Source organism: Sinohyriopsis cumingii, chromosome 5, assembly GCF_028554795.1.
Source record: "Sinohyriopsis cumingii isolate HCF-2022 chromosome 5, ASM2855479v2, whole genome shotgun sequence".
In the NCBI taxonomy this organism is placed as follows: Eukaryota; Metazoa; Mollusca; class Bivalvia; order Unionida; family Unionidae; genus Sinohyriopsis; species Sinohyriopsis cumingii.
In genome coordinates this window covers 83,093,127-83,109,867 of record NC_142965.1, presented here as the reverse complement: position 1 = coordinate 83,109,867, position 16,741 = coordinate 83,093,127, and the positions used below count along the sequence as shown (strand labels likewise).

The 16,741-nt window shown below is 32.8% G+C and overlaps 1 protein-coding gene across 2 annotated transcripts in view; it reads right to left on the bottom strand.

Annotated features, from left to right (window-relative positions):
• The window catches only part of LOC149799636 (putative receptor-type tyrosine-protein phosphatase mosPTP-1), a 143,552-nt gene that overhangs the window by 34,330 nt on the left and 92,481 nt on the right, over nucleotides 1-16,741 (bottom strand). For both annotated transcript variants that reach the window (XM_089958978.1, XM_089958979.1), the window contains 3 exons: nucleotides 16,449-16,542; nucleotides 10,268-10,347; nucleotides 7,993-8,127 (listed from right to left, as the gene is read on the bottom strand). In XM_089958978.1, coding sequence (XP_089815104.1) covers nucleotides 7,993-8,127; nucleotides 10,268-10,347; nucleotides 16,449-16,542 — 309 coding nt within the window. The remainder of the gene's footprint in view (nucleotides 1-7,992; nucleotides 8,128-10,267; nucleotides 10,348-16,448; nucleotides 16,543-16,741) is intronic.

Below are 16,741 nucleotides of genomic sequence, written 5' to 3'. Positions count from 1 at the left end.
TATTTGATAAAGTCAGTGTTTGTATATTTGTTTTGAACTGGCTCAAATTTACACATTCAATTAACTTGATAAAGTCAGTTTTGTATATTTCAGTTTAGAACTGGCTGAAATTTACACATTCAATTTGACTAATAAAGTCAATGTTTGTAAATTTCAGTCTAGAACTGGCTGAAATTTACGCATTCAATTAATTTGATAAAGTCAGTATTTGTATATTTCAGTTTCGAACTGGCTGAAATTTACACATTAAATTAATTTGATAAAGACAGTTTTGTATATTTCAGTTTCAAACTGGCTGAAATTTACACATTCAATTTGATTGATAAAGTCATTTTGCATATTTCAATTTAAGAATTAATGAAATTTACACGTTCACTTAGTGTGTGTGCATGTGTCTCCGTGTGTCTACTGAAAAATTAAAACATATTTGATATGGTTATTTGCAAGAAACACTAAAAACTAGACAGCCTGACAAAATTTCCCCTCATCATGGAGGCAACTCAAACAGCCTTAATTTTTTTTTAGTTACCTTCCTTGACTAGCCTTTGAGAAGGAAGCTAATTTGTGAGAAAGTTTAGAAAACTTAAGAAAAGAGAAGTTTAGCAGGAAATTGCCTGTAGTTTCTACAGAGACAATGAAATCTTAGTCGTATCTGGAAGAAGAAAAAAAGATTGGCTTATCATCACCAATGTTGATAAGACACAAAAAGAATTTTAATTGGTACATAGAGCACCAGCATAAAAACTGGGAATATAATTTCTTTACTGATGAAAGTTTTGTTTGATCATATCTTAATAACATCAAAATTTGGAACACGATACTAAAAAACCACTGTATCAATTTTAGAAAGTCATGAAGACATTCTAAATGGACATTAACAGCACAAGTTTTGTATAAGAATACCAACCATATAAACTCAAAATAAGTCAGAACCAACTGCAAAATGTATAAACCCAGATCTGCCATTGCATAACGTGATATGAGATCTCGGTCTATGCAATCTGTTAGGAATATTGAGTATAACCAACCACACAGACCCAGATCTGCCAACACATTATGCCATGGCATATAAGGGTCAACAATGTTTGCAGTCTCACCATACATGTATATACAGTAGATCTTGCAACAGGATAATAACTGCATGACTAACTACACAAAAACTTTTGCAAATAAAAACATCCATGTTCTACATTGGCCAAGCAAGTGCTGATCACAAGCCAAAAGAAAAAAAAATCTGAGTATAATTAAAGGACCGAATCAGTAAGAATGAGATCAGAGATAACTGAAGAAATGAGGAGAGAACTGGTGCTATGAACAGTATGAAATATGATTTCATGAATAATTTTATATTGTACTGTGGTGTATGAAGCCTGTACTCTCAGCCATACGATGGACCTTGTCACAAAAGGTACATTACTTTACGTTAAATATAGCCTTATTTCAACATGCATCTTTTTAGAATATTATTTTTTACTTTAGAAAAAATTAAGATATCCTCTGAAATAATGCCATATTAAACAGATAAATATATGTATGTATGTATGTATGTATGGATGTATGGATGGATGGATGGATTGATGGAGGGATGGATGCATGCATGGATGCATGTACATAATGTTGTACAGTGGATCCCACTACAACGTGATAATTAGGGTCCATAAAATTGGATTGTGTTAATAGCGGGGTCACATTAATGCGGGGTTTTACAGGATTTTACATTGGCACATATACATTTATTCATGTTTAATGTTATCATGAATAGGGTATCAACACCATTTACTATTGTGCCGTCATGGCATGCAATTCATCCATAATGCATGTAATTCCATTGAAAAATTGCACACAGATTTAAAATATTCAATAATTTTGTCACAGATCATTGTGTATAAATTCAACGTCGAATATATAGCATGAACAGAGTATTAACACCATTTACTTACCATCTGATATCGTACCATCGTGACATGCAGTTAATCCAAAATACATGTAATTCCATTGCAAAAGTTGCATACATATTTAAACTATTCAGTAATTTTGTCACAGATCATTATGTGTCTGAATTCAATGGGAAAAATTAACAGCAAAATTTGATTAAGAAAGACGAAGCACATGTATGGTTCATTACGTTCTAGGGTCTATGAATGGTGTCTGTACAAATTTCATACTGCAAAAATTTTCTCGTATGCGTTAACGTGTACCTTTATCCATTGTAAATTCCCAATAATTAATACTTGTACACCTATTCATATGAACGACTACAGCAAGAATAATTAACAAACAACACATGCTTTCAGCATGCATATAACTTTTACTTTAGATTTTGTGAAATCGAAAGAAACATGTAAAAAATACTTTTATAAAGATGTTTAAACTGAATGCATGTACAATTTCATACTCTTTCAATTTCCAGCTAATAAAGTGGACATTATTTACTGGCCAACTGATTGGGTCTACACCGATAAGCCCAGCAAACATATTGGCAGCTTTGGTTTTATTTTATGTTTATTAAATTGTGAGAATCTTTTATTAACCACCACATTGTCTGCTGCTTGGTTGTGTATGCAGTTACAGAAAAAACACATGTTGGCTATTGTTTGAGGAACGATTGTATACAGAATTAACTGAAGACAATCGCAAAGACAACTTACCGGCTTTACTCATGGATCAGTAATAAGTAACTTTTCTAATAATGTTTATTTTGGCATAACACTTCAAGAACCTGGTGAAACTTAAATTTCAGAAGCCATGCCACGATCGTATTATATTCGAATTCATACGTAAACTCTTCCCCCAAATGATAATAAACATTTTACACACTACTTCTCGTACCTTAAAAAAAATATATTTTTCCAGGTATGAGAAAAATACATGTAAATGTATTTAAAATTTCAGGAACCATGCCACGATCGTATTATAATTCATACATGATCTCTTTCCCAAAATGATAATATATTTTTATACACTATTTCATGTACATTGAAAAAAAAAAAAATTTCATGTGCAAAGGAATATACAAAATTTCAGGAGCCATGCCACAACTGCATTATATCTGAATCTGCATTATCACGGGGTGCGTTATAGCGAGGTCGCACTGTATGTGTGTATTGTTTATAGCTGATAAAATAGCTTCAGTTAATTATGTTTCTTATTCTGTAAACTGCATACTAGCTTTAAATAAAATGTGTCTATTATTAATGAATCAATCAACTTTTGTTGGTGTGTACCTATTTAAGTCGTTTTATACTGTAGGGTTTCATGGTACACACTGTCTGCAAACAGTAGTATGACATATTGTACATCATATATTTTACAAAACTTACACAAAGTATTAACACTAACACTGTCATCACATTGGCAAAAAACAACATATGTCTCATTACTTTTAGTGGCAGTCAAGATGATAAAAATGGCCACTAATGCTGTCATCACTGTGCAAAATATTAAACCTATTTCCCATTATCTCAAAGGCCAGTCAGGACAATACAAATGTTAGTTTAGGGAACAGTTCAGCAGAGCTAGCTTTGTTATTATTATTATTATTATTATCTGCTGCAGTATATAAAAGCATATATGATATTCTTCTTCAAAACATGACTCAAAGATCTGAGTTAGCAAGATGTCCAGGATGGACTGAGAGCTCTCACATTAGCCTAAAACCCAGATGTATTAGTAATTGGCCTAAAACCCAGATGTATTAGTAATTGGCCTAAAACCCAGATATATTAGTAATTTGCCTAAAACCCAGATGTATTAGTAATTGGCCCAGCTGAAAGGTCTGGATTCATGGGTAATTAAGATCGACTGGTTTCAGTTGAAATCAAGTAAATGATGGTGACTATTATAAAAAATATTTCAAAAAAAGAAATTCTGAAACAGACAAGTAAATCTAAACATGAAATATATATATAAATACTATTAAAAGCCATTTCCTAATTTGCTTTCTAAGTGTAGGCAGGCCCATTTTGTTAAATGAACACATTTCACAAACCTGCTCAACAGTCTTATCCAGAATAGAATATATAATCTTTTGATGTTATCTTGTCTTGTTTTAAGTCCTTCACTCTCATTTCAGAATGGTCATATGCATAATGAATGACAGTTGATGCAATTACTGGATAACAGTCATACACTTTTTGGATCATGTTTCTCATTTTATAAAATTACCCTCTGAGAATCTGCATCTGAATATGCAGTGAGCTCAACTACATATATCTGCACTTGTAATACTAGTATACACACGTGATCTCGATCTCTCTCTCACGCACACACAAACATGTGACGAGCGGGATGTGTTTACGAAAAAAATGGCATACCTCCATATCAGAGAGAGTGAGATATTAAAGGCTGATTTCTCCTAAACTGGCCAGCGAGTTGTCCACCATTTTACAGATGTAATCAATAACGTGAAGTGTACCGACTGAGCACATGTTATGTCATAGTGTGGATTTTCCCTAAAAGCCAAGCCCCATATCCTTTAAAACTATTTTACTAAGAAACTCAAGCTCAAAACCCCAAATTCAAATATGCTAATTATCGGAGTACATATAGATCAAGGAAATTCTGCCAAGATGCTCAAGTGAAGGACATCCCTCATTCCAATTAAATTTACAAACTTTCACAGTTTTGTAACTCTGAGCTTGAACCTGAGTTTTGTGCTTAAAGTTTCGAGAATACAATGCCAAGTGAGCTAGGACTGATTACTAATTTAATAGCAGGAAAATAGTCATAATAGTGTTAAGGTTAAACACACTCAAGCAGTTGTCCATATACTTTACAAAGACACACTTTCTCACTTCATGAAAGACAAGACAGACAAATGTAAACTTGCAACCAGAGAAAGTCTAAAAAGGTAATCAATAATAGCAACAGAAATTGCATATTTGCCAAAGATAACCAACTTAATACTGACCAACCCTCTCTTCCACCCAAAAAACCAAGTTAAATTACTATTTTTGTATTTTAAAAAATGGTTGACATCAGCTAAAAAATGTGATCAATTTAGCTGATACATTCCAGTAACTTGTCTTTTTCAGGAGATATGAAATATACTTGGTTTGATTTTAAATGTTTTTGAAAGTGAGACCTGTTTATAAAGGATACTTAAAGTGCCTCAAATGATTGAGAGTGATACCAGAAACTAATAAGATAATCCAACTTTTACAAATGTACTACTATTATATTAATCCTCATTCAATTCTAACTACTATACCAATTATTAATCTGGTGACTAATTAGATAATAAAGATAAGCTGATATTTTAGTCAAAGGGCTGTACTATGTTTGTGCTCTCCAGGTATTCTAAGATGGAACCAGTTAACTCCATGTTTCTTCCAATTATGACAAACCAGCACATCTCACTGGTGACAATGGGTAGGATGTTTTTGTCCAAATCTACAGTCCTCACATTGTTTGTATATTGTTATATTTACTACATTTTTGTATACAATAATTTTATCATGGATATTATTTAAAACTAATATGTGTGCACAAGAATTCCACATTTTTATAAAGAGTAAACACCTAATTTTATATAAAATCTTCAGATCATGTATATCTTAGTAATTAAAAATAAAAAACCCTAAAAATCTGAAACTGACAAGTTTATTTATACATGAAAAATTTACAAATAACATTCAAAATCTGTTTCTATTACTTTGTTTAATTAGTTAGTGTGAGTAGGCTTATGTTTAAGAATGTTAATGATTGGAAGATAACCACCATGACACTAGCTTACCCTGTCCCCCTGTCAAAGAAACCAAACTAAATAAAAACAACTTATGGATACAATTGTACATGAACTAAAACATTTCACTGATAATGATTATAACTGTTCATTTTCCTGAAGTGTGAAAAGTATATTTGGTCACAGTTACTGAATATTAAAGTCAAACCTTTTTTTACAGGACAATAAAGGTATATCAAACTTTTATCTTTTGTAGACAGGTGTCCTTTATGTACTGATGAAAAATGTGCATAAGCATATAAACACAGGATTCCTACATGTCATATTGTATGAGCTGATACCCTTAGTAGACAGTGTCATTATCAATGTGTGTCCTTTGTAGACAGGTCTCCTTTATGCACATCTGACCTTTATATAAAGATGTTCACCAAGGCAGGTTTCACTGTCTATTAAGCTTTTATTATTTTATATTCACTTGTCTATAATCTGAAAATCAATTTCTACGGAGATGCTTTCAAAAACTTATACATTTTACAAACTCATGGTGTTTGTTCACAAGAAACTAAAACAAACAGTAGAGTGCAGCTATACTGTTTTGTCTTTAAAATAATGGCTGGGAGGAGAAAATAAAGTTGAAAATGTACGATCAAATTCAAGGTGAGAATTAAGTTCAATGAGCTTTTGTGCCAACACCAGAATACACTGGGTTCTGTATATTAAGGAGCATAATACACTTCGTCAGAGCGAGGTTAGGCTGCCTTAGAGATTTAAGTTATTGGTCTGACAGGGTGAACTTAAACTTACAAGGCCCACAGCTTGGCAAGATTCTGGTTCAAATGCACTCCAGTCAGGGTAGCTTAAAATAAAGCTACCATTTTTGCAAAGGTTTAATTTTCTACACAATTTAAGACAGGTCATATTACCTGGACAGAACTAACACCTTAGTCAGATTCCAGGATTTGGAAGTTGTGCATATGGGTAACTTTTTAGAGTTACTAGTCCTGTGGACATGCTGAAATTACATGGAGTTCACGATATTTTCTTTTTGCCATTGATAACTATTCATGCATGTCACATATCTGAGGACATCATTCATAAAAACCTGATCTGATTGAAAAATAAGCTTGCCATGTCATACAAATAGAGGCTGCAAGTTAAGGCTATGTTCCAAATCTGAAGAGGGTGGCATGTGGGATAAAAAGGTACTGGAAAAAAAAGAAAGAAAACAGTTTAACATTGAGGTAAACTCAGTATGATACACAGATGGATGGACAGTATAGTGATCCCTGTGCCATACTTCTGCCTAGGTGGGCTCTACAAAAAAATCTTCAAATCTGCTTGACTCAATAAAGTGTTTAGTACCTGCTGTACCGTATAAGCAAGATTATATTGTTTCAAGAAAAATCCTGTTTTACAAGTAATTGAAAACAAGTATTCTGTGAGACACATGTCTTGCCTGCGAATGGCATTACAATAATAAAGATTTCTTGTGCAGGCAAGACAGGAACTCCAAGTATACCAGGCTCCAAACTTCTGATGTATGGTAATCATGACAAAGATGTTTTGTGGAAAACAGGACAATGGGCCTAAGATAGGTGACTTTAAAAGACTCGAACACAAAATTTTAGCACTATTATTATCACTGATAGCAACTTTCTGTTATGACAGCAAGAAAGAAAATACAAGCATATCAGGGTAAAACTTGAGTAAAATTAATCCAAAGTTTCAGTTAAATGGATGGACACGATATTTGAGTTTGGACAACAACACAGAATTTTACATTACTGATGCCAATGCTGCCATCTCCATTGCCACAAGAAAAGTGAAGACTATTGTCAGTGCTGCCATCTCCATTGCCACAAGAAAAGTGAAGACTATTGTCAGTGCTGCCATCTCCATTGCCACAAGAAAAGTGAAGACTATTGTCAGTGCTGCCATCTCCATTGCCACAAGAAAAGTGAAGACTATTGTCAATGCTGCCATCTCCATTGCCACAAGAAAAGTGAAGACTATTGTCAATGCTGCCATCTCCATTGCCACAAGAAAAGTGAAGACTATTGTCTTGCATTCATAGCCGAGACAAAACTCTAACAAACGTTTGATTGCGAGTTATGATAAAGTCCTGATACTACATCATCTTCATCAGCAAAAGTTCCATGACAAAGGCAGACAGACAGTCATACAGACTGATACAAAAAACACACTGTACATACTGATGGGTTGACATAATACCTTTATCCCTTAACACTAAATTTAATCCTATAGCCCCACTATCACCCAGACAGACAGATACACTGATATGAACTTACCCGCCCCCTCTCCACTAAGTTTGTAATCATGACGATAACAACAGAACCCTGCTCCCAAACCATCCTCCAGAAGTCTGCGAATGTGTTTGGCAAAGGGCCCTGTGTAGCAATGTATGCCCTGGGTTTCTTGTATCCCTAGAAAACATAACAAAGAAATACAGAAATATTATATATACAAACTATGATGTCCATTTAAACAAAACAAGAAAATGCACATGAAATCTTAAATTCAGATCTATCCAGCAAAGTATTTTCAAACAAAGAAAAATATATCAGACTGCAGAATGCCTCTGAAACATCGTAGTTTAAAAAACTGTGTTTATGTTCCATTATGAATGCATGAAAAATGGAATGACATTACAATTATTAAAAGTATATACCAACAAAAAAAGATGAAGAAAATAAAACCCAACAAAACTAAAAACAATAATGGAACTATATATAATTCATGTGATACTTGAACAATTAAATGTATTTATGTATTTACATAAATATGTGATTCCAGAATTAAAATCAGATTCCATTGTATTGGAGATAAGCTTTTGTCTAGTCTATCTAAAAATGGGCAGACCAAGTCCATTATGTAAGTTATCTAGTTTGTATTTGGACAAATGGGGAAACCAAATACGTCCATTATGTAAGTTATCTAGTCTGTATATGGACAAACAGGGAGACCAAGTAGGTCCATTTTGAAACTCTTGCTGTTATCCAATGCATGCAAAAATGTGTACTTTTTTTTATGTCACAACATTTACCTATACCTTGTACACTGAGCTTAAAACAAACTGGGAAAAGTCTAGCAAGAGACAACAGATTAATAGTGGCCAACATTATAGCAATTAGAAACAAATTGCTATATTCAACATTTAAAATGATCCTTTCATAGTAATAAAACAAAACTTTGGACATCAATCTGATTTTTTAATAATAAAGCTATGCCTCTTTAAAATGAAGGGGAATAAATCTTGCTGGAATAAATTTAAAATAAATTCCTTATTTCTCGAAAAGGGCCATAATATTTACTTTCCATCTGCAAGAATGATATATATGTATAGTCAAAGACTCAAACCCACTTGCATTTCTGCAATTATAAAAATATTTCTTACTGCACAGCTCAAAAAGATGCAACCATTCCATTATGATATCCTAGATATGTCACTTGTCACCCAATTGCATAGCACTACCATGAACTCTGGGAAATATTAGATATACAATGACACTGTTGTGACCTGTCTCTTATTAAATATCGAAACAGAAAAATATTTACAAAATTTTAACAATTAAAATAGCAGCCCTATAATACAAAATGAACTGAACAAATTTTAATGATTTCTGTCAAATATGTTCAAATTCTTTCAAGTAATTTTGTGTAAGTTTTTAAAGGGTTTTCTATTGTGAGAAATGATAGCCATATTAGATGATGGATCAACATCCATGAAACAAAATGATTTCTGTAGGAATTTCTTCAAATGCTATTGATTGCACAAGTTATGAAAACAACCATTTCAAGGTTTCTTAGATTTTGATATTTACACCTGTATTTGTATCTAATCTGCATCATTTGTTGAATAATGAAAGGCCTCTAGGTCAGGATAATTTCTGTCAAAGACGGTAAAATTCTGTTTAGCTGTTTTTGGAGAAAAAGTGTAAATGTTTTCATATTTTTAATATCAGCAGCCAGTTTTCAGGGCGTTTCAGCAGCATATGTATAAATATGAATGACCTTTCAGACAGGGCAATTTCTGTCAAATTAGGTCAATTCTGTCAAGCAGCAGTTTAGAAGTAATTAAAAGTTTTAAATTTTTAGTAACAAAAGCCATAATTGATGGCAGATTTTATCATTGTTCAAATCTTAAAAACCCTTCATGCCAGTATATATTCTGCTCAATTTCATCCAACTCTTGTATGCAGACATAAAAAAAAAAGAAGAAATTATTTAAAATAATTTTAGTTTTACTAATAGCAGCTATATTTGATAGCAGACTGGTATCATCTGGTCTGACTTAAAAGGTCTTCATGCCTGTTTTCTTTCTGTCAAAATTTGGGTTTCAATTCCTCTGAACATTTTTATTAATGTTTTTCTTTGTAATGACTCTTAATTTGGAATGGATATTCAGCTAAGAGTAGTGGAAGAAAATATACATCAATATCAACATCTTTTTAAAGTGATTTTTGACCTATTATTATTCTTAATATTAATTAAAAAAAATATATAAATGCTACCACAATTCACAAGTGATGATTATTAATAAATAAGTAAGATTGCAATACATACATCAATGTAATTGGCGTTGATGTAATCTGATTGTCTTGGCTTGCCTGGAATTGGGTTCAGAATTACTCGTGAATGATCAACTGAAAAAAGAAAAGAATTTTGAAGTTACACAGTTCTGTCGTAAATTAAGATAGCAAGTCATTGGTCAAAAATCTAAACTTAGGAACGATTCTTGCACGTATTGAAAACTTCCCAAGGGCTATTTCAAGTAGAGTGAAAAACAAATATTTCTGTTTCTGTCAATATTAAACAGTTTGAAAGTTATTCATACTGTTAAAATTCTTACAACACTGTGTACCCGAATCATTAAATTTTATATTTTATTTAAAAGGAATTATTTTCTTTTTAATGCAGCTCATGTACAAGCTAATTACATTATCTGTCTCTCTCTCTCTCATGCACACAGACACAAACCTGTCACATGATATGTATGTGAACACTTCACATCAACTTTGACTGGCCCAGGCTTACTTAGTGACATAAAAGCTCAGTCTTACCCAAAATGTTTCTAGACAGGAAAAAGCAACGAAAGCAATATCTCTTTCTTGTGTAAAACCTGCATTAAACTTTGTAACAGTAAAGTCAAGCTAGGTAAAACCTGTTTTAAACTTTGTAACAGTAAAGTCAAGCTTGGTAAAACCCGTTTTAAACTTTGTAACAATAAAGTCAAGCTAGGTAAAACCTATTTAAAACTTTGTAACAGTAAAGTCAAGCTAGGTAAAACCTGTTTTAAACTTTGTAACAGTAAAGTCAAGCTAGGTAAAACCTGTTTTAAACTTTGTAACAGTAAAGTCAAACTAGTCGAATTTTGTACTATTTTAAAATATGTACTCTTTCTGGTGCATGTCGACTACCAGTCTTCTCCTAGTGACCTTTTAACCTCTCCATGTTGATAACAAGTAAAATATTAATTTTGAAAATAATTTAAATGAATAAAAAACAAAATTTTATTTACTAAAAGTACATTATATGCACACCATGACAAGCTATATTGATGCAATAAATTTCTTCCTTTCAGCCGATAAAGTGACTTCTGATCCTAAAATTGATAGGTGTCATTCTAGTCTCAAATGCAAGCCATCCAAAAAGTTTGGTCATAATTTGTGGCATATAACTTTGCTTATTCTGTAAAAAGTGTTTTCCTTTTTGAAGTCACTTTCACTCTGACCTCTAAACTTAAAAATCAATATCTGCCTTCACTTGTCTCCAATACAAACCATCAACAAAGTTTTAAGACCTTGTTTTGTACAAATTATTTTTCTTCTTTCAGTCCCTGTAATGCTGACCTTTGACATTTTGAATCCAAAATCAACAGGTATGTTATTTCAAATAGGTATTTCATGTTATTTTTTGTACCCTTTAATTTTTCGTACACCATCAAGCCATAAAAATAATAAATTAATTCTATATTTTTTTCGTACACAAAAGTTATCATTTTTTCGGTCATCCTATTATTTTTTGTACATAAAACGATCTTCTGTCAAGATTTACTTTTGCCAATGTGATAAAAAAAGTAGGCCCTTTAAATTTTACAGCCTTGAATAAGTGATAAAATCATTGTTTTAGCTGCATTATTATTTTTTATTTATCCATTATTTTTATTTCATTTTGTTAAAACTGCAGACAGGTTCCCATTTCAAACGGATTAAAAAATATACCAAAGTTCGATTTAGGTACATCAAATGACCAGGGTATTGTTTTGCTAAGCAAGTTATGAGTAATGACTAACTTTGGGCATGTTCTTAACTGAGGCACAAGTCGTCAATTCATTTTCAACTGGTTGAGATATTTTGAAGAAGGAGTGTGTCACCAAACACGAATCCAGGTGGGGTAAGTAATACATGTGTGTTAATTTTGCTCATTGATCTTACACTTTTGCCATCAATACCATGTTACGACTCCAGTGTCTTAATCTACGCAACAAGAAACAGCAAAACACACAAGTTTTTGCACAATTGAAAATAATTTATTTCTCAAAATACAGAAGTGAAAGAATTAAATTAACTTACAGCATGGTGAATGAATTCTTGTTTCCTAAAAGTCCTTTCAATTCCAATAATTCCAAGAAATCCGAAAAATGCCCCTTCTGTGTTGAAGTTTCAAATGTACAGAAAGATTTCCAAAGAATTCACCAACTATAAGTGTGTAGAAAGCCTGTTGCTCAGCTTACTCAGAAAGGGCAACTGTTTTGTTAACTGAGAATCTATTCACATTCAATTTATTGACCTTCTTCGTCTTTTGCATTGGCAAGAAAATAATGATTGATGTATTTGTTCTGTTGTTGTCATTACAATATATACTGCTATTCATCAACAGCTGGACAGCGTCGTTAACGAGTGCTCTTGATTATGTCAGTTGGTGTAACAAAGCAAAACGCGCATTTGAAAACAAGTTCAGAAGCCATTTGAGTTTATTTATCCAGCAAAAATAATAATATCTCAATACAGGAAGACGCAAAGACCACAGACCATTTGGCAATTAATCTTATTGGCTCAATATAGTAATGCAGTAAAAAAAACTATAAAAACCCAGTTACTTTTAATCATAAATGCAAAAGTCATTGACTCCGTGAGTTCGAGTTATATAAAGATCTTGGTCTGTTCATGCTTGGGCAGGTCTTCATTATTAAGTTTCTTCAAATAACATGCTATGTTTATAATACAAAAATATTTTTATATACATGCTGCTTTGTTGTTCTCTCTCTCTCTCACTTAAAATCATTTGCCCTTTTTTCAACTGGCTTCAGAACAAGTATCAGTAAATTAATATTTTTCTTGAGCTAATAGACTTGTCGTACACATTTTCAATACCCCATGGGTAGCCTCATTTCCCAATGTAGAGCCTCCTTAATTTGATAAGTAGAGGTGAATCTGGTCTTCAATCCAGTATTTACTGGAAAAGACCAAGCTAAAGGTCAAGCGTATTTAATTAGCATGTATATTACCTCTGCATAGCCATGTGGCACAGTGACAATGGATCTCATAATTACAACCAAAACGATTTATTTATTCAGGTTTTAATTGCCAGTGGAATATAATAGTGACAACTGACAGGTAACTGAACAATAAAGATTATTTTCTTATTTCTCTCTCTCTCTCTCTCTCTCATAATAACAACAGATTTTTCTTGAGCAGAATGAGACCAATTTTGTACATTAGTTTTGTACCTTAGGTTGTCGAGTGTCGTGTGTTCCACAGGCCTTGTCAGGTATGATCCCTGTTCTTTTCGTACACGGTAATTACCACAAAATGATAATTATTTATTTTACATATAATTTTTCATACACTGAAATTAATAATTATTTTTTCATGTACGAAAAATAACATGAAATACGGTAGATGTCATTTACAAAGTTTATCTGGTAAGCAAGTCACGTTACTGTGTGGAAACAATTTTCTTCAGCCCCTGTTGTCTTGACCTTTGACTCCTTAAGCCCAGAATCAATAGGTTCCTGCCCCAAACAAATAATGGTAATAATGGATGGCAAATAACTTGTTATTGTGTGGAAATGAAATATGCAAGAGTCCACTGGTATTTGTCGATGGTTGTTCAATTATCGTGTAGAAATGAAATAAGTGACAGAGAGCTGGACAGATGGCAGGAAGGACAGACATGGCAGGAAGGACAGACAGATGAATGAAATGATCAACAGACAACATCATAATATGCTCCACCTTATGGTGGTCATAAAAAAAGCAATAATAAGAACACGACTTCTGAGAGGGCCACTTTTTATTTTATGACCATTATGTGACTATCTTTTCTTTCTGTATCTCAAAGGACATGGGGATCCAGTCATAAATTAAATCATGTAAACTAATAAAATTTGTTTATGAATAATAAAGAATTCATTAGAAACTGTAATATTATATAAGTGGAACACAAATTAAATAAGTTAAAGAAAAGTGAAGTCATGTTCATAAACGTGTACCAGACCATCACATCGTACAAAGATCTTTTAATGCTTGATACAGGTTTGGTTAATATTACTGCTTTCATTGCTATAATATACAATATATCCAAAGGAAATTATATAACAGTTTGCCACTTAGTGTTAATGATTGACCATATATCATTCATGGTAGACTGTTTGGTGTTTATAATTCACTGTGTAGCTCTGCTACATTTGACATTTATCATTTTCTGTTTGTCCTGTGTTTGTTCATCCTTCTTCTTGCATTAATGTTCCGTTCATTTATTATTCCATTTGTTTGATGGGTAAGAGTCAGACAAACTCACATGTCTGTATTACAACATCCCCCATGCTAAAGTGTGTGGATAATGATGGGTACGACTTGGACAAACTTACATTAGTCTGTATTACAACATCACCCATGCTAAGAGGTGCGGATATTGATGGGTATGATTCAGATATACATTAGCCTGTATCACAACATCTGCCATGCTAAAGGGTGCTGATAATCATGGGTAAGATTCTGACAAACTGACATGGGTGTCTATTACAGTATATCCCACACTAAACTGGGGGTATAATCACGGGTGAGATTTGGATAAACTGACATGGGTGTGTGTTACACTATATCCCACACTAAACTGTGGGTATAATCATGGGTAAGATTCTGACAAAATTACATGGGCCTGTATTACAATATATCCCATGCTAAACTGTGGGTATAACCAAGGGTAAGAGTCTGACAAACTGACGTGGGTCTGTGTTACACTATATCACATACTAAACTGGGGGTATAATCATGGGTAAGAATCTGACAAAATTACATGAGTCTGTGTTACACTATATCCCACAATAAACTGCGTATAATCATGGGTACGATTCTGACAAAATTACATGGGCCTGTATTACAATACATCCCATGCTAAAATGTGGGTATAACGATGGAGGAGATTCTTACAAATTTACATAATTTATAATCATGGGTAAGATTATGACAAACTTACATGAGAATGTATTACAATATATCCCACAATAAACTGTGGGTACAATCATGGGTAAGATTATGACAAACTTACATGGGTATGTATTACAATATATCCCACAATAAACTGTTTGTACAATCATGGGTAAGATTCTGACAAAATTATATGAGAATGTATTACAATATATCCCACAATAAACTGGGTATAATCATGGGTAAGATTCTGACACTCTAAAATGGGTCTGTATTACAATATATTATATGGTAAACTGTGGGTACAATCATGGGTAAGATTCTGACAAACTTACATGAGAATGTATTACAATATATCCCACAATAAACTGGGTATAATCATGGTTAAGATTCTGACACACTAAAATGGGTCTGTATTACATTATATCCAATGCCAAAACTGTGGGTACAATCATGGGTAAGATTCTGACAAAATTACATGAGAATGTATTACAATATATCCCACAATAAACTGGGTATAATCATGGGTAAGATTCTGACACTCTAAAATGGGTCTGTATTACAATATATTATATGGTGAACTGTGGGTACAATCATGGGTAAGATTCTGACAAACTTACATGAGAATGTATTACAATATATCCCACAATAAACTGGGTATAATCATGGTTAAGATTCTGACACACTAAAATGGGTCTGTATTACAATATATCCCATGGTAAACTGTGGGTATAATCATAGGTAAGATTCTGACAAAAATTACATGGGCCTGTATTACATTATATCCCGAGATAATCACAGATAAGATTCTGACACACTAACATGGGTCTGTATTATGATATATCCCACTCTAAACTGTGGGTATAACCATGGGTAAGATTCTGACACAAATTACATGGGCCTGTATTACAATATATCCCATGCTAAATTGTGGGTATAATCACAGGTAAGATTCTGACGCACTAACACGGATCTGTATTATGATATATCCCATGCTAAACTGGGTATAATCATAGGTAAGATTCTGACACACTAACATGGGTCTGTATTATGATATATCCCATGCTAAATTGTGGGTATAATCATGGCTAAGACTCTGACAAAATTACATGGGCCTGTATTACAATATAACCCATGCTAAACTGTGTGTATAATCATAGGTAAGATTCTACAAAAAATTACATGGGCCTGTTTTACAGTAATATCCCATGCTAAATTGTGGGTATAATCATGGGGAAGATTCTGACAAATTTACCTTTCTGTTTATAATATCCCCCATGCTAGACTGTGGGAATGATGAAAGGTAAACTTACATGCACTTATATTTACATATCTGTTCTTGACCTTATTTTCTGGGTGGTAGGAATGCTCAGCTGGGATGTCAGTAGGTGTGCGATTATTTATGTCCTGAAACAGAATATATTCAAAATGTCATTGGAGAATAAAGCACAACATCACTTTTGTGAATTTACAAGTTTTGCTTACTTGTAACCATATATATATATATATATATATATATATATATATATATATATATATATATATATAAGTAGAATAAAATCTGCCAAAGCAGACACCTTATATAAATGACACTTGTTTATGAAGG